Below are 23631 nucleotides of genomic sequence, written 5' to 3' on the forward strand. Positions count from 1 at the left end.
TATTCCTACTGTGTTTACAGTTGCAAGATTCTATTCTTAAATGTCCTCCATTTGAAAACCACTGACTAGCTAGTTCTTAAAACTCAGTTCTATTCCATTTGTCTAAATTAGGTACTTCATATTTCTTAACTGAATTCTCTCTCTCTTTGGGTAAAAGAGTTAGAGATAAAAGACTCAGTCTTGTAATTCCACAAACTGTGTGTCAAAATATGTTTTTCCTGACCAACTCAAAAAACAATAAATTGAAGAATGGGTAAAACTCCTCTTGACTCACACATGGTGTAAGACAACTTTTGATTTCTACTATCAGAAGTCAAGGAAAGGCAGGATTTGGAAATAAGCTCCTATATGTAATTATTCTGATCTCTGTACAATATGAAAAGTGTTCCAAACTTTGAGCTAACAGATGATGCTACACACTGTAAAGCTCTTTTGTTACTGATCTTAATAGTTTGCTTTTGTCTCAATACAACTATTAGGCCTTACAAGGCTTCGCGTACTGCTGCGTGATGCCATTTTTTAGTTGCTGTATATTTCCACTGTTGTATGAACTGAACAGCAGAAGTTTTTTTTATTTTATTTGTTTTAAAACTGAGGATATTGGACAGTATATGTTTACTGTAATCCACAGTTTTTATATCAGCCTGCAGCTGCATTTCCAAATATATTAAAGCTGACTGCTGATATTACTGATGATATACTGATCTTTGTGATTGTACTAATAGAATCCATGGCAAAAAACTCTCACCTGCTATGCCAAACAGAAAATGACAACACATTTTCAAAATAGGCGAGAAACTCCAAAATAAATGATCACATTAAGCTGCATGAAGATTTCTTTAGTACGGATCTCTTTTTCTTCTCTATTTCACCTCTTGGGCAGGCACATGTATTTAGATAGAATAAGGTTGCACTGTAGATCTACCTTAGCAGATCTCCAAATTCACTCACATACATAGGTAGCTCTATCCCCAGTTTGGGGCACATCAAAAGTACACTGTAACCAAAGACCAAGGCTTGCTTGTATGTAGTGTTCATCCATAATGAGTGGGAGAGGACACAGATGCACGTTATTGTGTTCTGCAGGCCTACTTGAGCATAGCTTGGTTTACTTATCTTTTGTATATTTGTACCACAGAAGTTTGCAGTACCTTTAGAATACTCCTGGTAATTCAGGAACAACTCAAACAAGCTCCAAAACATGTCTCAAAATAAAAAGCCTTCTTGCAAACTACAGAAGTTAGATTCCATACATGGAGCATCGCAGACAATCCTAGATGGGGAACAACCCTGTAAGACCTAAAGTGTGCAATCACCAGAGGTGAGCACCAGATCTGGTACATTAGAAAAACATGTGATGTAAAAAAAAAAATCACAATAATATTGAAAGTAATGCAGAAAATATTTCCAATCTATTACTAGGAGTGGCCACTCATGTTACAAACCTTGAAAATAAGGCAACAGAGGAGGTCTGGTGGAAACAAAGCTTTTCCAAAATAAGAGGAAACCATCAGAAAACAAAATAAGAGGCTCCAGTTTATGGTTCACTGGGGGAGAGGGAGAGGGAAATGGAGAACACAGAGGAGGGAAGTTGTATAAATATTTAAGGCTAAAAAGTGTTTTGGCACCTCAGCTTCCCCCTCTATTTGCCATCAGTTTACCTTCAAGAAAAATCTATTTCCTTTTTTAAACCTAAGACCATTTTAATTACAGACACAGCAGTTAAAAATGCAATTGTAAAAACAGCCAAAGGCTCAGATGGATCCTGAATATCAAAAATCCTATAAATATCCACATGGTACTGCCTCGGTCATCCCTAAACAGAAGAGGTGAGGAAACCTGCCATACTTTGGGACTGACTGCGTTTTTTCTTTATTTAGAAAAAAACATTTTTGGAATCTGAAGACCACACGTGCTTGTTCCAGTCATCCGCTGAGGCATTGCTGATATTTTCTTAGCAGAAAGGAAGTGAACTAGTGAAGCAGTAAAGACAAAGTGATAAAACTCAGTTCAGATTTAGTCTATCTGTACTTCCACAGTGGGACTTCTCAGAATGAAATACTCTATATTCACTGAGTGTAAGAGTGATACAATCTGGCTCTTTGAACAAGAAATTGAACCATTTAAGCTTCAGAGGAGTTAAGTTTTAGTTCAGACTATTCCAAACTCTGGTTTAATTATACTGGAATACCCTTTCAATGCTACATTTTCCTCAGAAGATTGTTTTATCTATGAGCTGCTATAGAAAACCAACTTTTAATTCTGTATCACTGTGTCAGTTATTTGTAACAAAACTTCCCAAATGTAGGTGCTAGAGCAGAGGTGGGCAAGCTTTTTGGGCCAAGGGTCACATCTACGTGGGGAAATGGTATGCAGGGCCGGGGCAGGGGGCTGGGGTGCGGGAGGGAGTGTGGAGTGTGGGAGGGGTGCAATGTGCAGGAAGGGGCTCAGGGCAAGGGATTGGGACAGAGGAGGGGTACAGGGTGTATGAGAGAGCTCAGGGAAGGGGTTGGGGTGCAGGAGGGCTGCAGACTGTGGGAGGGGGCTCAGGGCAGGGGTTGGGGGGCAGGGGGCAGGAGGAATTTGGGCTCCGGCCCTGCACCGCTTACCTAAAGTGGCTCCGCAGTGGCAGTGACGTGCACTGAGGCCAGGGCAGGCTCCCTGCATGCCTGCCCTGGCCCCACGCTGCGCCACTCCAGGAAGCATTGCGGCCCCTGGAGTGGCGGGGGGGCAGAGGGCTCTGCGTGCGCTGCCCTTGCCGCATCTCCAGGTACCTCCCCCGAAGCTCCCATTGGCCGCAGTTCCTCATTCCCACCCAATGGGAGCTGCGAGGAGTGGTGCCTGGAGGCAAGGGCAACGCAAGGAGCCCTCTGCCCCCATGCCTGGGTGCCGCAGGTACGTTGTGCTGGCCACTTCTGAGAGCGGTGTGGGGCCATCCCGTGGGTTGGATCCAAAGCCTTGAGGGGCCGGATCCGGCCCATGGGCCGTAGTTTGCCCACCCCTGTGCTAGAGGGATTACTTTGAGCATATAGAGAGTGATATATTCTTATTTAGGTCTTTTAGGAATATTGAGAAAGCCCTTCAGAAAGCCATTTACTTGTCAAACAGTGTAGATTCAAAACGTGAAAATAAAAATTATTAATGTTAAGTTGTTGGGAAATTTTCTCCAGATTCTAAAGACAAGCTCTCCCCCTCTACTGGGAAGGAACTATATTTTTTTCACATTATGGACCATTGACTTTTAGACTACTGTATGAATAAAAAATCCATATGCTAATAAATAATATATATTACTAATACACATATGCAGACACACACATTCATTTCACTCCAGCTGGCAGCTAAAAAAACTAAAAGAAAAAAAATCAATATTAGCTATGTTAATTGGGCCCATCAAAACCAAGAGGAACATCTGCTAGCAAAAGTAAGCTGAAGTAATTGACCGTTCTCAAAGTTCTGCATGTTCCTGCTGGTGTCATTAATGATGCTGGTGCATAAACAAGGAGATAAACAAAAATAGATGGCTTAGTGTAGGCTTAGCTGCATTAGGAAAAAAAAACACAATGTACTCAATGCTTATTAAAAAGAATGTGAAAATATCTGTAGCGAAAGATTTAATTTTTCAGTTCCTAAGACCAACAACTGAATATAAACTATTATAAACACTAGTTGACATATGGATTTGAATAAAAACAACAAAGGGTTGGCATGGTGACCAAAGTGGAGGTTTACACAATAATCGCCGCTCGAATATCAAGAGGCCTTTTTAGGAAGTTTTCTATCTCAAGCTGTGTATCTGCACTGCTGGATAACGAAAAGCATGTATTTTTCTGCCAAATTCTTGCTGGTTTCTCTTTTATCATGTTGAAAAACATAAGTTAAAATGAAAACAAAAAGAGGCAACTATATGTCCATAAACTCATGACCCTTTTCTTTGTTCTTCATCATTTAGATTCCATAACCAGAGTTTTCACATATTTTCCTATTCCCTATGTGGCCAGTCTTGACGATGTATTTGTCCTGCCTACACTAGCATTTGAACTGATTTCAACGCCAGCTGAATCAGTGTTCAAGTTGCATTTCACAGGTATTAATTCTGAAAGTAACAGTCTGCTGAAAAAGGCTAGATGTCTATGTCACTCAAGAGAATATTGATGGTCATTGTTAGCAAAAAGAAAGAAATAGTATGAATAAAACAATGCAATACTCTTGCATCAATAGCTGCATTTAGGCATTTTTCCAAAATCAGTTCATCCAAACCAAGATGATTTAAGAACACATTTAGACACTCTCATTAATGCTGGAAAGACTCTATTTTACTGTAATGTGCTCTCGCATGCCAGTATGTTCAGACTTCCAAATTGCTTCCATATATTACTCGTATGAGGGCAGGATGGATGGCCAAACACTTTCTGGACACCTCCTTGCATGTCGTTTTAGGGTTCTAAACTCCCAGTATTTTTGAGAATGAATTATATGGCACTAATTGATTACAATATGATCCAATATGCAACACAGCTCCCAAGCAGGAGCAGACCTTGGCCAGCCAGTTGCTCTCACACAACTCTGAGGTGGAGATCCCATTGAGGATTTTGGAGTTGAACAGCATGGGAAGGTGCCTGCTGCTGCTGCATGTTAATTTCAAGTCTACCAGGACTCTGCTCCTATTTGGTTTAGAAGCCTCAGGCTGACAGCTACCTGCTTCTGCAGCCATTCCCCTATGCTGTCTCAGACAGTGCTTAAGGTCATCCTATCACTGCACACCCTGATTTCCACAGCAAGCCATACCAACCTTTCCTGTTGAGCTTGTAAGCTGGTGGTGGGTGGGTAAAGGGGACAAAATAAATATAATGCAGCCATTTGTGCTGCCCCAAATCCATATTTAGATCATCATCTCCTTTGGGTAGGGATCATCTTTTTGTTCTGGGTCTGTATAGTGTCTACCACACAACTGTTGTCAACTGGCAAACAAACATTGACTTCTCTGTAGGTCAAAATGTATTTTTTCTTCAAGTACCTTTACTGCATTAATACACTATAGCTGGTAGATTACAAGGTTAAACTTTACTAGAGCAGAAAGTTCCCAAAACAGTGAGTTTTATTTCTCTGTTTCACTGGAATGGATTTTATCTGATAACCCCAATGAAATCCATCAGGCCAATGCAAATAGGAATGCCCATAATGTGTGTTTTCACCTTACACTCCTTATTATAGATTTCATTGTTCACTCAGTTTCTCTCTCACACTTCTCCCAAAATAACCTAGTAGCCCTGTAAAATATCTATCAATCCAGCCAAGTTTTTCTCACCTCTTGAGGCAATTCCAGCTTAGACCTGTCATCCAGTCCATTGGAGTGCAAGCCCATCAAATAAGGGACAGGGGCATCTAGGAAATGAAGGAGAGAGGCTGGCAGGATGGGAACATATACGTGCTGCCATTGGAATGGAAACATTAGTGCTGTGATGGTCTCTGCCACAGTCATCAATCTCTGGTAATCTAAAAGTTAAACAAGAAAGAAAGACGTTTTGTGAAAGAAATACACTTAAATTCAAGGCAATAAATTGATGGGATGCTATATAGTTTGAATTAGAAAGTCCAAGTGTAACAGTTTGTCTAAAAGGTGGCACACAGAGCCACAATGTATTATCTACACCAGTGATACTCAGACTTAGTGGTTCAGGGGTCAAATTCATTGTTTCCTTCTTTATGCATAAAAGTGTGTGTGCGCGCACACGTGTGTATTATATATATAATTCTCACAGCAAAATAACTGACTAGTATTCTACAATTGGTTAATAACATAGTAAAAGCATCCTGGTTGGTTAGTAACTTAGGTTGGTTAATAAATAAATAAATCACATGGTGATTTAATATCATGTGAGGTGGCACATACTAAGGGGCGGCATTCCGTCCATTCTTGGGGCCACACAGTCCAGGTGGCTTTTTTTTGTTTGTTTGTGTGCTTCGGCACTTCGGGTGGCTTTGTTTTTTTTTCCCCCCTTGAGGTGGCAAAAATGGTAGAGTCGGCCCTGACTGTGAGATAAGATACCAGTATTTCCAGCAGAATTCCCACTTGCTACGGGTCTATAACTTCACTACAAAAGCTAGAACCAGGCTGAAACCCAACATACTGGGTATCTCTGAAACAACTTTGTTTTTTTAAATGTGTTTATTAAAAACTGCTGCAATCCATTTTGCAAAACAACAAGCACAACATTGGTGGTCAACAAATAATTGGGTAAGAGATCAGAAACAGCTTCATTTGAATTTGCAACTGATTATTATACAGTGCTAGTTTTTGCCAGAAGTTTAAGTCAGGCATTCAGGGCTGAGAGATTTTTAAAAGATGATTAACCACACGTCCAATATGCTGCTGTCGACAGCTATTGCTAAAGGATTTTTTACTAGGCAGTTATTAAGCATTCATACTACAAAACTATGCTAAAGCAAATACTTTTTACAGAAGAGATTTTAATCATTCCTAATAGCTCTGAAACCCTTAGACAATTGATTAGGTATTAGCAATGGAAGAATCTCAAAGGATCCAGTAGTTCAGTGCAGATAAGCACCTGAAAGTTCAGATGGTTTAGCTGATGTATCTAAACCTCTTGCTCTGTAAACTGAGCTGGCAAAGACCGCACGAACAAGGTTTCAAGACTTAAGATAATTCTCACTTCCAGTCAAGCTGGAAATACAACAACAGTCTTCCTCAAAGCATCTCAGCAATGTTTGATTCTAGCCAGAAGCTGCATTTAAAAAAATGAATAATGAGCAGAGGAGGAAAAAAATAGTTCTCTCTTCCCCCCAACCTCAGAGAAGAGGTTTTTCTACTTCTCAACCTGTTTACAAAACCTAGTAAATATAAATTTTGAAATGCATCTGAATACACAGCCCATCATTATCATTTCAAAAATTGCTACACATGGTGTCAAGTCTAATTATGTTGAGGGAGGAACTGGCAAAGGGAGAGAGCAAGAATGTTTGTTTGTTTGTTTTAAAGATACTGAGTGTCCATAAATTCAAAGTTATGGCTGCAATTCCATCCTTGTCAGCCCTACTCAGTGTTCAGACTGCAGAATATAACGTTGCTTAAAGACCAATGTGATTCCTAAGCAAAACTAGTGATGCACACTAAGGACAAAGTTGCTGACGTAATTGTGAATTCCATGATTACAAGGGAATTCATTTTTCTTTTTTTTTACTATCTTACATACTGATTCTGCAACTTATGTCTGGGTACTGGGGTCTGTCTGCCTGCCCAAAGTTATTTGTAGATCATTACCTTAATCAAAGCCTGACTGCAAGGGAGAGTGACAAATAAGTAGTGATCAAGAGATGTGAAGGGAAAAGGTTTGAAAAACAAAAACAAACAAACAGACCAACCCACTTCATTCTGCCATTTAATGTTTTTCATTTTAAAGGGAATTTTCAAAAGCAGCCATGCACATATATACTGAAGAGTCCAGCAGTTGCAGAGAAGGAATGTTAATCTGAAAGAACAAGTCTCAAATTAAAAACACTGATTTCCTAATATACAATTGTATATTTTCACATTTCCAGAATGTATCACTTTTTAAAAGATTGTTATTTCCTGACTTTTCAGGGTGAAATTCAGTCTTCAGTGACTTCAGTGGAGCTGCACACACTTATGCAAGGCTGAATTTGGCCTACCATATTTATTTAACAAATGCAATAATCTTCTGCATCTCTTTTCATCCTGTAAATGGCTGACCTTTTTTACATGTCTTAAATATTTTTGTCTGGAAACTGATATATTATTCCTGTAAACAGTAATCCACACTGAGCTCCCAGAGAACAGAAACTCTAATCTACATCTGTTCCATATTATTTTTACATCTTTCCCCTTTGATCTCTGAATTTAATTAAGAGAATGTTTACACTAGCAGGGTTGGTTTATCGTCCACAATCAGGTCTGCTTTCCCATAGCCTGACTGACAGACACATTATGGAAAAGCCCTAACCCAAAGGTATTACTTTTGTATTGTTTTTACTTTATTTACTGTTTAATGGACTAAAGTATTTATAGGTCTTGCATGTAACCAAAAAACCCATTTACTGTTGTTAATTATTGCTGTTTATCAATTATGCCAGAAGAAAAATGAAAAAGAAGATGTTTAGATAGACTAAAGTTGGTCTAAAAAAATTGAGGGGGGGGGGGAAATCTCTGCCATATTCCACATCATATGTGCAGTGATTCATAAATGTGAATGTGATACTCTTTCTGCCTAAGTGGCATGTAGCTTATTAATTCACTCAACCAGATACATAAAAAAGACATTCGTGGAGGAGGGAAGTATTTGACATTTGCATGACTTCCCACCATCTTTCTCCATTTTTTGGTGAAAAGTTTCTGAAGAGCTCACACCAAACAAAGAAAAATCCTGAAAATCAAACTGAATAGCAAGCATACTCACAGTATTAAAACAAAAAGTTGTAGCAAGGCCTTGCTACACTGATATTTTTATTGCACAAGTATAGCACACCCCTAGCATAGATGCACTGCATTGGGCAAAAAAGAAGTGATTGGCACTAATGTAGCTTATCCTTACTTCAAAATTTACGTAAGTTGTGCTGGCACAACTCAGTCATTATGCCAGTGAAACACTTTGACATTGGGGAATTTCACTAGTGCAGCAACACTGGCAGAAAAACACTCAACGTAAAAGGACTTAGAGCAACATTTCCCAAAAATTTTTGAAAACTTGAACCCTTTCTTGAGGAAAATGAAACCATTGCCCTCCCCCCGCACACACACACAACCTCCCCATGTGTTGTTAAAGACTTACCATGGTTTAAGAATTTTATTTTAAAATGCATCCTTAACTTTTCATTCCCTACATCTTGATACAATACTTCCTTTCCCTTCTTACAGGCATAAATGAGCACTGAAATAATTAGCGATGATATTAAAATATCACTGGCATCTAAGTTAACATTCATGAACATGAATGAGGCAGTTCACATCTCAGATCTACTATTTCAGGCTCTCTGCAAACTCACATAGATACATCTGCATCAGCTACACTTGCTTTGTATTTTTACAGTCTTATACACAACCATAACAACTAGAGACCTTAAAAAAGACTGAAGAACTACTAAGAGGTTTGTCCATATCCCTCAGCTAGCCTTTCATGCTGCCCACCAGTGGAATATATCCCACACTTTTGAAAATGCTGCCTTAGAGTAACAACAACACTTCTCTGGGAAATATCTGGCACACGCTGTATATGGGAATCTAGCTATTTTACTGCAATGATAAAAAAAACCTTCCTTTTCTTTGCTGCTGTAGATACTTGTAAGTGGAACTACAATAACTCCACAACCCACAGAACTTCATCTCCAGGACAAAGCATGAGACTCCATTATCAATTTATCAAAAGTAGCCCTAACAGGAGCCGAATTAACTGTAGTCTACAAGGGATTGAACTTCTGCCTCACCACAGATCATGGGGAAAACTTTTTTGACAACTATGCTTCAAAAAAATTATTTCGCAACAAGACACCACCACCCACAACTATCATGTCCCATCAACAGGCATAAGAAAAAAATATTATCTGACTGGACACTCCATAGCAGATGACATTTTGATTATTATATTGATTGCTTCAGAAAAAAATTGACTTGAAATCCTTAAACATCACATCCACCACAATCTTTCCATTGCTGAGAGGACACCTATATAGTTTCTGATATCTAACCATCCGATAATGATCGAACCAGCAGACAAAGGGGATGCCATCATAGTTCTCAATCATGATGATTACATCAACAAGACCAGCTAACTTACACCTAAGAAAGAATCAAAGACCACTCGCCACAATTCACTCAGAAATTTAAGGATATCATCAATTCTTTCCCCAAGCAACTCCAAGAGAAACTTTACAACCTCATCTTCCACAAACCCACCACAGGGTGAAGACAGACTCCAGTCTCTATCTCTCACAGAAAAATGATGAGACACAAAAATCCCATGTGCCCTGTGGGTGAACACTTCACAAAACAATCACTCCATACCTGACCTCTCAGTCCTCATCTTCAAAGAAAACCTGTACACCACCTTCAAAAGGCGAGCCTGTGAGCTTAAATTCATAACTTTGCTAGACACTAAAAATCATGGTCTCAAAGACATGGAATGTATGGCTTATTACAAACAAATAATCTGTAACCCACTAATCCCTCTTTTTTGTCCTATGACTGCAGATACGTTAAAAAAACCCTTCACCTTGCAGGGTCTCCTAGAAAGTGTTTACTACCTATGTTAAACAATCTGTTCCACCTTGCATTTAGCTGTGACATACTGAATACCTTTTCCAGATCTGAAGAGCTCTGCATAGCTCAAAAGATTCTCTCTCATTAACAGAAGATGGTCCAATAAAAGATACTAACTCACCCACCTTGTCATTATTTTAAAAAGGCATTTCTAGGGCCTCATCTGAACAGTGGTGTTGGACAAAACTTTTTCAATATTTACTGATTATTTTTGCCTCAAGCTAAGAATTTACTGGCAATCTGAGGAAAAAATAACTGCTTCAGTCAGTGAAAGAAAATATATCTTCTAACAAACATGAATTGAGGCAATAATTATCAATAAACACAATGGTGTTGTTATTTTGTATTTAAAAACATAAGAACGGCCATATTGGGTCAGACCAAAGGTCCATCTAGCCCAGTATTCTATCTTCTGACAGTCGCCAATGCCAGGTCCCCAGAGGAAATGAACAGAACAGGTAATCATCAAGTGATCCATTCCATCGCCCATTCCCAGCTTCTGGCAAACAGAAAAGGCAAACATTCGGACTTAAATCTAACTTGTTATATTTTTTGAACACTATATGTTTTTATACTTTAAAGTTTTGTCTACATGGGGATGTTAAATCAGTTTAATTTGTTTGGCCTATGTGTATATCAAACAGAAGTGCCTCCACATGGCTTTGTAATGCCAGCTTGCAGGTAGTTTCCTTTTACTCATAGCATCCACATGGCTCTGAGCTTTTTCAAATCAAAGTACACAGCATTCTGGGAAGATGTCATGGTGCAATGTTCCACCACTCAGCTTTGTGCTCTACTTTTTATTGTAGTGCATTGGGCGGAGATGCATACTGGAACCAAGAGGAATTTTGGGATGTGGAGTCTAAAAACTCATGAGATTCCTCTTGTGGCTTCCCTGTATTTTGTCGGTGCTCCTTTTGAACTGCTGTGTGGCACCAGGGAGGGCCTGCTGAGCACCACCATCATGGCAGTCATGCAGCTGGATGGATTTGGATGCTGTAGGAATATGGCTACAAGAGGAGGCGCAAATTGAACGTTACCTCTGCAGGGCATTTATCCGGAGCAGTTTTACACAGCGGAGTGCTGCTTCTTGGCTCGGTCAACTCCCAAAGACTGGCGGGAGAAAGTAGTGATTAGAACAGGGATGACAGACTACGTTCCTAGAAAGCTGCGCAGAACTCACCCTGGAGCTGCAGCAGCAGAACACCAACATGAGTTCCCCTCGGCATGGAAAATCACAGAGATGTAGGACTTGAAGGAACCGTGTTGGGTCATCTAGTCCAGTCCCCTGCACTCAGGGAGAAGTAAGTATCATCTAGACCTTCCCTGACAGGTGTTTGTCTAGCCTGCTCTTAAAAACCTCCAAAGATGGAGATTCTACGACTGCCCTGGTTAATTTGTTCGTGTTTAACTGCCCTTACAGTTAGGAAGTTTTTCCTAACATCTAACCTAAATCTCCCTTGCTGTAACTTAATCCCATTACTTCTTGTCCTTTCCTCAGTGGATAAGGAGATTTATTACTCCTTATCCACTTTATCACTCTCCTTTTTATAACCTTTTATATATTTGAAGACTGCTATCATGCATCTCCTCTACTCCCCTTCTCCAGACTAAACCAACCCTTTCCCCCCACCCCCAATCTTTCCTCTTAAGTCATGTTTACTAGACCTTTAATTAATTTTGCTGCTCTCCTCTGAGCTCTCTCCAGTTCGTCTACATCTTTCCTGAAGCACAGTGCCAGGAACTGGACACAGTAATCCAGTTGAGGCCTTATCAGTGCTAAACAGAGTGAAAGAATTACATTTTGTGTCTTGAGTACAACACTCCTGCTAATACATCCCCCCCCACCTTTTTCCCCAACAGTATTACATTGTTGGCTCATTTAGTTTGTGATCCAATACAACTGCCAGATCTTTATCTGCAGTACAATTATTTCCTATTATGTATTTGTGCAACTGATTATTCCTTCCTAAGTGTAGTAATTTGCATCTGTCCTTACTGAATTTCATCCTAATTAATTCAAACCATTTCTCCAGTTTGGCAAGATAATTATGAACTCTAATTCTATTCTTCAAAGGACTTCCAAACCCTCCCAGCTTGGTATTGTCCACAGACTTCATATGCGTACTGTCTATGCCATTATCCAAATCATTTATGAAGATACTGAATAGAATCGGAACCAGGACAGATTCCTGTCGGACCCTATTCAATATGACCTTCCAGTTTGACTGTGAACCACAGATAACTACTCTGAGTACAGCTTTCCACCCAGTTGTGCACTCTGGTAGTAGGTTCATCTAGGCTAGAAGTGAGAGGCCATCACCAACTGGAAGCTTGCCACCCCTGATTGCTACTAGTCAGTAGCTACTAGTCAGTTTGGTATTGGTAGATCAGTTGTCAGTACTGATGTCATGGAAGTTTGTAATGCTATTCAGGGGATGCTGCTATGCTGGGTCACAAAGTGTTGCAGTACAAGAGACATTATTGATAGTTTTGCATGAATAAGGTTCCTGAACTGTACAGGAGCTACTGATGGGACTCACATGCCTATTCTTTGTCCTCCACACCAAGTCCAAAACTTTATGAACAGGAAAGGGTATTTCTCCATTGGGCTGCAAGGCCTGGCTGATCACTAGGGAAGGTTCACAAACACTAGTGTGGTGTGATCTGGAAAGGTCCATGATGCCAGGATCTTTAGAAACACTGGCCTGTTTCTGGAGCAAGCAAGGGAGTTTTTGTTCCCCATACCACTCTGGACATTAATGGGGTTATTCTGGGAGACCAGCTTACCCTCTGTTTTCCTGGATTATGGAGCCTTTTGCTGGACACTTGGATAGGAGAAAAGACCTGTTTAACTATATCCCGATTAGCTGCAGAATGACAGTGGAGTGTGCATTTGGAAGAAGGAAACGAAGGTGGATGGTGTTTCATGACAAGGCTGGATGTTTCTCAACAGTATGTATCCTGTGTAACAAGTACCATGATATTTAGCAAAATATCTGTGAGCAATGAGAGCACATGGCAGGAGGATGAGAGTGAAGAATTCTGAATTTTATGGACAGCCAGAGATGGCACCTCTGAAAAATGACCCCACCAGTCAACAAGACAGGCCAGGGATGCATTGTACTCCTACTCTGAAGCCAATCGTTGTGAGTATCGAATGTACTGTAACCAAGGAAATGACTGAAATGTGTTTGTGTATTTATTTGATTAGGAACTGATACCACTGAGAGGAATGTTATGTAATGTACAGGTGGAGCTATACCTCAATGAAGTTTTGCAGCCAAGTTTAACAAAGATTTTTACTGCATTAACCAAGAACGTAGTGCAAGTTTGGCCATGCCTTAGTTCTATTTGTTCAAAAAGGAACTAAGGCATGGCCAAACTATGACATGTTCAAACTCCTGTATGCAATGTGCCCAAAAGTGTTCTCCATCTCCAATATAATCAACTGTTGTGGGAAAGGCCTGTAATTAGGATGATGGAAATGATGGTCCCACTATGGTGTGTTCTCCATAGTTTGCAGGATATTGCAAGGTTGGCATGCAATGCAGGATCTTCATAACAAAAACTGCTCTATCACAGCTGTTTGTCTCTGTACTGTCTGCATTATGTCCATCTCCAGGGCTATGCGCTCACTTACGAGCCTTTGAGAGTCATCCAGGAAACCATCCCTTCACACTTCTGCCTTGGCAGTCCTCTCTTGGGATGCAGTCACAAGTTGCGTGAACATGTCCTCCATTTTCTTCAGGAAGTTCTGCTACAGCTCCTGTACTTTGACTTGGCCAGCACCCCTTCACCTTCCTTTGCTCTCGCATGTCTCTACATTCTGATGACTTTTCTCTAGATGGGTCTAGACACACAGCTCTCCAGAAAGGGCAATCAAGTCCAGGATCTCTTAAGAGATTCATGTGGAAGCCTGGAGCAGCATTTAAATGAAGAAATAACATCCAGTCAAGATGACCCAGAGCAGCAGAGGGCACACAGGTACAAAGACAGGCCAATCCAGGAGTGAATAAATGCAGTGTGGGATACTAGTTAGAGGACTGTCAGAAGTGAAGTAGTTAATTAGTCCATGCAAACTTTAAAGTGAGCAAACTTACTGGGAAGTCAATTTACTCCTTTTCCAGGGAGGATTACTTACTGCAATTTAAGATTCCAAATAATTTACTTTAAAAAGTTCATGTCTAGACACAAGGCTCTTTAAGGTGAACAAACTGGAGTTAATACAACATAGCATCCTGTGTAGACAAGCATTTTAACTTTTTAGGTTTTCAGATCTGTACGCTTGTTAGTCAAGCTCTACTAAACTATGTACAGTGATCTGATCTGACACAAAGAGCATATCAGAAATTGTTCTAACCAATTACATTGTCACGTAATTGGAAAAAAAATCAGGTTTCATGACTGATTTAAAAAAAAGTTAAGTTTTTAGAGCAAAATTTTCTAATTTGGGTGTTTAAAGTTCAGCACCTAAATCCATGCTCAGACACAACTGTCAACAAAATCTAGACCATGTTAAAAATTAGTTAAAATGATTTCACATTCTACCTGCCTCTGAGTTCTCCTGCCAAATTTTGAGGTTTTTTAATCAAACTTCCCTGTTTTAAAAAAAAAGTGTTTTCCCTTCTTGCTGTTTGAAAAACCCCAAATATAAACAAAAACAGGAAATCAAACTGATCATATATGGGAAACAGTGAAAATTATATACAAAATATAGTTAAGTTTATAAAGTAAACAAGCTGGAAAACAAAACAGAAAACTTTTTTCTCTAGTCCCAGTGACACCACTGATATATAAAAAAACTTCAGACAATTTTTAGATTGAGTGTGTCATTGTAAGTACCAAAATAAGTGACCACAGTTTTATTACAGTGGTGTTCTTCCTCTTCTGAAAGAAGAAAAACAAACAATTAACAATACTGATGCTAGAAAAAGAGTAGGGATATCTGTTGCTATTTTTACAGAGGTTTTGCTGTAGTAAATTAAAAAAAAAAAAGTGCATTTCAGCAAAGGATACAGGAGGACTCACAGAGGCTAGGATATAACAAAGCAAACTTTCAATCACTTCAAAGTACTTGCCAGTTCTATTTCAAGACAAATCTCAAAGAAAGTTCAGGTGTGTCTGGAGCATTTTAATAAAATGGAAAGGAACCAATGCAATCTCCATGGGCCATTGGCAACTCTAGCAAAGTCACGTAGTAACTTACGTTAGCAAGTGAGTATGACCACTTAAGGCAAATTAAAACACTAAAGGACAACCACAATCAAAAAAGTTAACAAGCTTCTGTATAAAGCTTCTTTTGTTAGTGAACAGACATACCTATACGTGAAGAACAGGAGTCGTTTTTATGAATATTATGTGTACCTCTGTTACCTACTTGACACTGTTCAGACTGGCTAAAGGGAATTAAATCAAAAGGTGCTGATACAAAGAGCAAGCAGGAAACCAAACAATGGTCGGACATAAGATACCTCTAGGTAAAGAACCTGAAGGGAATTAAGGTAACAATGGATGGGGCACTAACTGGGAAGATGGTTCTTCTAGGCACAAGGCCAAGTTACACAGCTTTTCTTCTAGAGAAGGTATGTTCAGTTGTCATGGTCTGATAGTTATGTACCTTTGGATGAATAAATATGTTTGGTTTGTAAAAGCTGTTTGGATTCATTTTAAATTAGTTCATGGTCACAAAATTTTAGACAAAAGTTCTTTGCAACAAATACAGTTGGGCCTGTCGGAAAATAGGGGCTGCACCCCACAGAGCTAACTGTGGTTGAACCATGGGGTTCTACCCTTGAAAGAGATGAAGGAAGTGAAGCCTGTCATCTGAGGGGTACACTTGGATGCTATGAAAGAGGGTTCACCCTGTACCCATGGCACTATATATATTTCTGCCTTCATTCCTTTTGACTAGCTACATGTACACAAATCTGTTACTGGATATGTCTCCAGGGTGACTACAAGCCAGTTTGATCACACTATCTCTTGTCGACCAGATTATTAGAAGGATAATAGATTTACATTTTATGAAGTATCTTATGGGAAACATCTGTTGCAACCGCCAAAACAGAAAAACCCTAAAACTATTACTGAACCACCAAAGAGAGACTGAGAAATCTGCCTACTGGATGTGTATTCTAGTGACTCCCAAAATTAGAAAAAAGTTACTATATGTGAAATACACCGCTACGCTGATATCACGCCATCCTCAGGAGCCAAAAAATCGTACCGCGTTATATTGAACGTGCTTTGATCTACTGGAGCACACAGCCCCGCGCTCCCGGAGCGCTGCTTTACCATGTTATATCCGAATTCGTGTTACATCAGGTTGCGTTATATCGGGGTAGAGGTGTAGTTTGTTTTGTAAATCCACAAAGGGATCGTTACATGATGTCATAACTTATTCTATATTTGAATTAAAAAAAGTAAATGAACCCATTTTATACTACTTTTCTCATGTAGCTTACTAGTGAAGAAAGCACACAACGGCTGAAGTATATGAATTAACTGCAATACAGAAAGATGCCTGATTATTTTGACCATACCTGAATCATGTCCAATCCCAATTATATAGACACACATCTCAGCTCTTAATGTACACATAGTTCTGATAGTTCTCCAAACACCTTGCATTCGCATTGCTTTGTGTAACTGAATATTGTATTGCATGTGCAGGGTACAGTAGATCAGCAAAAGTTATTGCTGAAGAGGTAGGACATATTTTATAAGTTATTAGTCATTCTATGCACATTTTATTTGTATTCCACTTATTTCAGAGATCATTCTACATGGGACAAGAGGGGGAAAAAATCATACTGGAAACCAGCAGATGACGTAATTAACACAAGCTACCTTGGGATTTACTGCGCCCTTGACTTTCTTTGCCATGAGTGACTAGACCACGGACATGCAGTCTATACTAGCACATCCACCATTGCTACTGCTGATGGGGCTGCACAACTGGAAACAACTCTTGGAAATATAAAGAAAAGTCAAAATTCTCTGTGGGCATAACGCCACTTCCTGCAACGGAATTACACCAACAGAGGAGCCTAGGATTGACAAAAGCTTAATGGTGCAACTGAAATCGGTGTGTTTAAGACTTTTGCAAAGGTGTTAGATAAATAAGTGATGTAGAAAACAAAACAAACCATGTGAAAGCAAATGCTGATCTAATCTAGCACTTGCAACTTCTTCTAAAAATGTTTTATATTTTAATTTATATTATTTGACTTCAGTGAGAGTTGGCTCAGGGCCTGACAGAAAATGGAGATTTAAATTTTAGTTTTCAAATAACTTGTCCAACCATAAAATTTGGGTGCACAATTTTTTTTTTGTTCTCATATACAATTAACTGTATGCTTTTTGAAATGCAACCCGGGGCACACAGTTCATTGTATGTTTACAACCAGGGTGGATTTGATTTAAATCATGACTTAAATCACTAGTCAGGAAGACTCAATTTAATCATGGATTTCTACATAAGTGCATTCTTGTTGGTTGTTATAACCTTAACACAAATTCTTCACAACTCAGAGACAGAAGTACGTTTCATTCTTAGAAGTCACACACTATACATCTTTAAAGTGATTTAATTAGAAAAAACTTTTCAAATTAGTTTTACAACTATATCAGAAAATGAATGATTGTTTGGTTATTTCATTTACCAAAGGTAATTGAACCAGATATTTATGAAGTCACTGGGAGGTGAACTATCTCCAATTCAACAGGTTAATCATTAATATTTGGAGGATTTTCTTTCCATGCTGTATTAGGAGGAGAACATCACCAGACAGACATTTAAAGTGTTTTATTTAACTAAAACAACAACGTTATATATTGTGAATTTTTTTTCTTCAACAGGAAACAATATTTTAACAAAACTAGCATATGAATTTTTGAATTTAAACATTCAAGTTTTTTTAAAATCAGGTTTGTTTTTGTTAAAATTGTTTTTAACTGAAATAGTTAAATGAAATATTTTTTTAAAAAATTGACTGTCAGTCAGGTCAACATAAGAAACTTAAAATATTGTCTTCTGCAGCTAACTCAGTCATCTTCACCTTCATTTTCCTGTTTGCTCATAATCTGGAAAAGAAAAATAAGTTTTCCTGCTTTTTCAGGTCTCGAACAATTTCTCAATTTGGAACAAATTAGTCCAAAGGAGGAAAAATATTATTTCTACACTGGCAGAAGAAGCCAGCAGTGTTAAAAGTGAAATTATCACTTCAACAGTCTCTGAATCCAAGTGCTTAAGTGACTTCTACCAGTTCACTGGTGTGACTCTCCTTAAAACATTATCAGCAAACATATATTTCTTGAGTGGTTCACCCTTAGCTCTGAAGTTTATTATAGTTGGCATTATGGAAGGATGATTGCTGGATGTCCAAGTCATGTTCTGGATGATGCAGATTGTCTTTTTCTTTTTGTTACAGGTGATATACTGTGACTATGTGACATACATGATGTGACTGAAACACTATAATTGGCAGATAACTCTGAAACTATAGAAAATGATGATGATCTTGAAGGTGGATAGTCTTCAGAATCCTGTATGTTGAGGATGGATTCTCCTAAACAAAGTAAGTCAATGCAATTATTTATTTATTATTATCATACTGCTCATTTAGTATTACTCACTGCACTCACTGACACTCGGTACTACTTTAAAGGTGAAATTGTAAAAGGAAGATCTGCCTATTTCAGTTATTTATTTTTTATCCCAACTGCATCTAAAATGATAGTACCTTAGAGTAACAACTATATTGGCTCAAACACGAGAATTCAAGAATAGTCCAGAAGGAAGACAGGCAGTCCTTAAGAAAGAAGTATGAAATAAAAAAAAGTTTACCAACCTGAAGATCCTGCATGTTCAGACATGTTCCTTTCATCATCTTCAGTGCAGCTTCCTCGTGAGAAGGAACACTTCTCATAATGATGTTTCATTTGGGCAACGAGGCCCTGCATTTCTTTGTTGCACTGTTTGCATTTTGGACACATGCCTGTCTTATCCACAGGTAGAGGAACTTCATTAAAATATTCCCAAACTGGGTCTCTTCTACAGCCTGCTGCCATTATACGTTTTCCCTTCTAATATGAGAATGGTATAGTAGATCTCAAATCAATGAAGGCTATGCTGAAAGACCTCAAGACTTCCAGAATATGCTACTCAGTTTCACTTTTGTTTCTACTGCCTGTCCTTCCCCTCTCACATTTATCTCCAGACTTCTCTGGGTCCCGATCTGTTCTGCCCCCAACAATCTTCTATTCACTGAACTTTTTGAAACTTTGTACTTTTAGAGAGAGGTAAGGGATTGACTCGGTGTACACAAATTTGTAGAGAGACAATAGAGTTGAGGTCTGTTATTTCTCACCTCTATATATTACTTATTTAAAAACATTTTCTGCTGTTAACAAGCATGTTATCTCTGGAGACAACTCCACAGTTTGAGAGCTGCAAAACTAAGCATCTCTGATCGCATCTTCTAGACTGAGCACAGAGTCCCAGTGGGTATATAGAAAGATTACCCTAAATAATCTATACAGAAGCCCCTGGAGCCCCCTAAGATTGGGTCCCTAATCTATGAACTATTGGAACGCATTTACAAAACTTTTCTTAAACATTACATGAATATATTGTTTCATACTATAGAATCAGAATTTATAATCCCTATTCCATGATGAGACATCTTAATTAAGTTACATTATAGCTCAAAAACTCTCTTTAGATCGGATTTTTTGATAAAATTCTTTCTGAGGAAAAAAAACTAACAATGATTTTTATCCAACCTGTTTACAACTGTGTATGTTACACTACAGGTAGTATAGTAATAGCACCGTCGCTGTGCTGCTGTAGCACTATAGCGTGGACACTTCCTATAATGACAGAAGCGCTTTTTCCATCAGTGTAGGAATTACACATCCACAAGGAAAGGCAGCAAGGTTGACAGAAGCATTCTTCCATGACCTAGCTGCATCTATACCAGAGATTAGGTCAGCACAACTACAGAGCTCAGGGCTGTGAATTTTTTATACGACCAAGTGCCGCAGCTGTGTCAACCTAACTTATGTGTACACCACACCTAAGATGCCACTCACTGAGTGAAGTCAGAGCAGGAATTCAGCAAGCTGGGGAGAAATGGGGGAGAAACCATTCATTTATTCTTCTAATTAATGGTGATTTTGCAAAGAAAGCAGAAGGCCAGCTTTCCTGTCCTATCTCACGTCATTTCATGCACACGAGATATTAAAGTAAGGGCAATATTTTCAAACTTAAGTGTCTAAAGTTAGGTACTATGATTTTCAGAGTTGCTGAGGGCCTTAAGTTTCCAGTGAGGTCTGATTTAAATCACTCTGACAGCAGCAACACACTGACAGCAGTGACATGCCAATAGGAATTTATTACAGCTATTTATTTTTCGAATCTCTATTAAAAAAATGATGCCATTAGTTACACAGGACAAGACAAGAGTACTCACGCTGTGAATAAAGCAGTATCTGAAATTCCAGAAGAGCACAAGTAAAGAGCTGAACCACATTTTCCACTCCAAGTAATTCAAAAACTTCTTTAACTGGAAAGTCAAATAATGGCAGTTCACTGGTGCTTGGTCTCTGGCAGATAATTGGTCCATAAACACCAGAAAATTTTAAGGATCTCCCTGCTGGAGGAAGAGGAACCTCATAGAGAATATTGTAGATGTAACTTTCCAAAGGTAACGGTGGTGGCTGAGGAGAAGTTACAGCTTGGTGAAGTTGCTCTAGTACTTTCTTACAAGCCTTCATGAAAGACATTGGGGTAATCAGACAAATGCACTTAGAGACATACAGTGTGTCTCTGCTAATATCATACGAGTTAAAACGCTGTAGCTTTGATACAGAAGTTCCATTACAGTCTTCTATGCTGCTACAGGTCTCTTTGTCATTTGTGGGTGGAATATGCAGAATGTCATATTCAGCATTGTGCATATGATATAATGTCTGCATTGCACTACAGATTTGCTTGCTGGTAACCTCCTCATAAAATGTGAGAGAAAACCCAAATGTTCGTGAGCCATCTTCACGGGTGATTATAAACGAATGGAACTGAGGGTCTCTGGAATCGGCTTGAGTCTTGAAAGCAAGCCCTTTAGGCATACATAGCTATAAAAGAAAACAAAAAGTGGGAAAAGTTAAATAAATACTACATAACATTTTGATTGTTCTTTCAAATTTTTTGGCAATAACGGACAGCATTTGAGAATGCTGAGAATTGACATTACATTTCATTTCTCTCTAAACAGATTTTGTAAGACATTACATTAGGTAGTGTCTTAAACATAAACACATTAAAACTAAGAGTTATTACACAGAACAAAGGCATGCAGCGTAAGGCCCACATCTGATTTCCACTGAAATTCACAGGAACTTTGTCATTGACTTCAATAGGAACAGAATTACACCATACAAAAATAGTGGAAGAAAAAAATGTTTTGATCGTGATTTTTGCTTTTAAAAAAAGAAAATCAGTTTTATCTAAAGCACAGTAAAAATATAAGGTGATGTAAGAAGTTAAATTCCATTCCTTGAAAAAGGAAAATAGATATAGATGGAACAACTAATCATTAACCACAAAAAGGACTAATTTTCCCTCACTTCTACTCCAACAGCCTACTCTCTGGCATACTGCAGAATAAGGGTAAAAAATGATTCATCATGAGTCCTATCTCAGCACAGGGGGATGAACTAGGTGACCTCTTGAGGTCTCTTCTGGCCCTAAAATTGCATGATAATATGAAAATAATCAGTTATTTTAAGGGCAAATGCCTTCTTTTTATATTCTCCAAGTATAAAATCAAATGGGAATTGTTTCATTTAAATTAATCTGCAAAATTTAAAGCAACTTGTCAATTAATATTTAACATTTTGTACAACAGCTTTTTATTTTGCCATTATCAAAAGATAATTTCTGGAGAGTCCAGCTGGGCATTTATTTTTAACCATTATAGTAAAGGGAGCACTAGTCTTAAAAACCAACAGAAACAAAGAGCACATTATGTCATACTGACCATTCCCACTGCATCCTGATCAAAGGGATTCCATTCTACATTCTCAGGATAACGAGCAAGAACTTTAGACTTAAACGTGCGTCTTAATGGAGTCTGTTCAAAATTTTCACCTGAAAAAAAGTGAAAAAAAATATATCAAGTCAATCATTTCATTCTCTTTCCAAGCTCTTTCACATAAGGCCAGAAAGCAACTATCAGTAGCCAAACGTGAAGATAAGTGAATTAAGTACAGACATTTCCCTTTAACAGAAACAGAAAATGCAAGATAGTTAGCATGTAATTAGACTGAAAAGTATTAGCACTGGTAACATTTATACACAATTATTTATCTGTGCTTTTCTTAAAATATGAATGTGCTAGAAGCGGTCTACAGTTACTGTTTTATCTTTATTTCTTAGCAGCAACTGTAGAAGCTGCATTTGGGTTATTTCAAATTCTGTTTGGAGAACAGCAATAGAATACAATTCAGATTATATTCTGCAGTGTATTACCCATGAAAAGCACAAATAGACAAGAGATGCAAAGATGAAGCAAAGAGCTTATTAAGACAGAGCTTGAGACAGACACTTAAAAATCTCCTCAAATTTTCTTCTTGGAGACTGACAGTCGGAAATCCACCCCCTACTATTAAAAAAAAAAAAGTCAGCTGTGAAGAGAGAATCTAGGAAGTTAAGAGGTCAAAGGGCACAAAAGATATTGAAAGAGTTAGAAAGTTTGTGCTGTTTTTCTTTTCTTTTTCCTTTTACCTTCTACTGCACTTGCAATGAAACAGCCGGCACCATCTCGGGTTTTAGAGGCCTGTATATACTGGCATAGTGCTATATAACAAATAAAAACAACACTGCATTACAATTGAATAATGTGAACTATTCAGTAATTATACATCAAGAAGTGACCAATGCACAATATTTCATACAGAATTAACCCTCACAATAGATCTGATGCCATATTTTCCTAACACATACTACTTAAGCATATTAACAGCTATAAAAATGAAGCATTAATAAGCCATCAGAAATGTCAACAATAAATACACTTCAGAGGACGGGAATTCTTGCACAACACTTTTCTATGGCCAAGCCAACACTGCAGTGGTAATTAACTACATGCCTTCTTTAAAAGCCATATTCTAAAATTCCCTTAAGAGAAGATGATGAAATTCACCCTATGCAAGGGCCCAGTCCAAGGCCTATGCCCCACTTAAGACCTATGTAAATCTTCAAAATAGGGCTTAAGTGAGATTTAAGTGCTGCATGGACATGGTGCTGGCTTTCCCCATAGAGTAATGGGAGGCCT

The 23631-nt window shown here is 38.5% G+C and overlaps 1 protein-coding gene across 10 annotated transcripts in view; it reads right to left on the reverse strand.

The window, feature by feature from the left end:
* The window catches only part of DENND5A (DENN domain containing 5A), a 125262-nt gene that overhangs the window by 48674 nt on the left and 52957 nt on the right, over nucleotides 1-23631 (reverse strand). For 7 of the 10 annotated variants that reach the window (XM_075065171.1, XM_075065162.1, XM_075065170.1 and 4 more), the window contains exons 2-5: nucleotides 23082-23153; nucleotides 22336-22445; nucleotides 20770-21430; nucleotides 5309-5496 (exon numbers count right to left, since the gene is read on the reverse strand). In XM_075065171.1, the coding sequence (XP_074921272.1) occupies nucleotides 5309-5496; nucleotides 20770-21430; nucleotides 22336-22445; nucleotides 23082-23153 (1031 nt within the window). The remainder of the gene's footprint in view (nucleotides 1-5308; nucleotides 5497-20769; nucleotides 21431-22335; nucleotides 22446-23081; nucleotides 23154-23631) is intronic. The other 3 variants (XM_075065166.1, XM_075065163.1, XM_075065169.1) reach the window with 1 other exon arrangement.

Source organism: Chelonoidis abingdonii, chromosome 4 (genome assembly GCF_003597395.2).
Source record: "Chelonoidis abingdonii isolate Lonesome George chromosome 4, CheloAbing_2.0, whole genome shotgun sequence".
NCBI classification, from domain to species: Eukaryota; Metazoa; Chordata; order Testudines; family Testudinidae; genus Chelonoidis; species Chelonoidis abingdonii.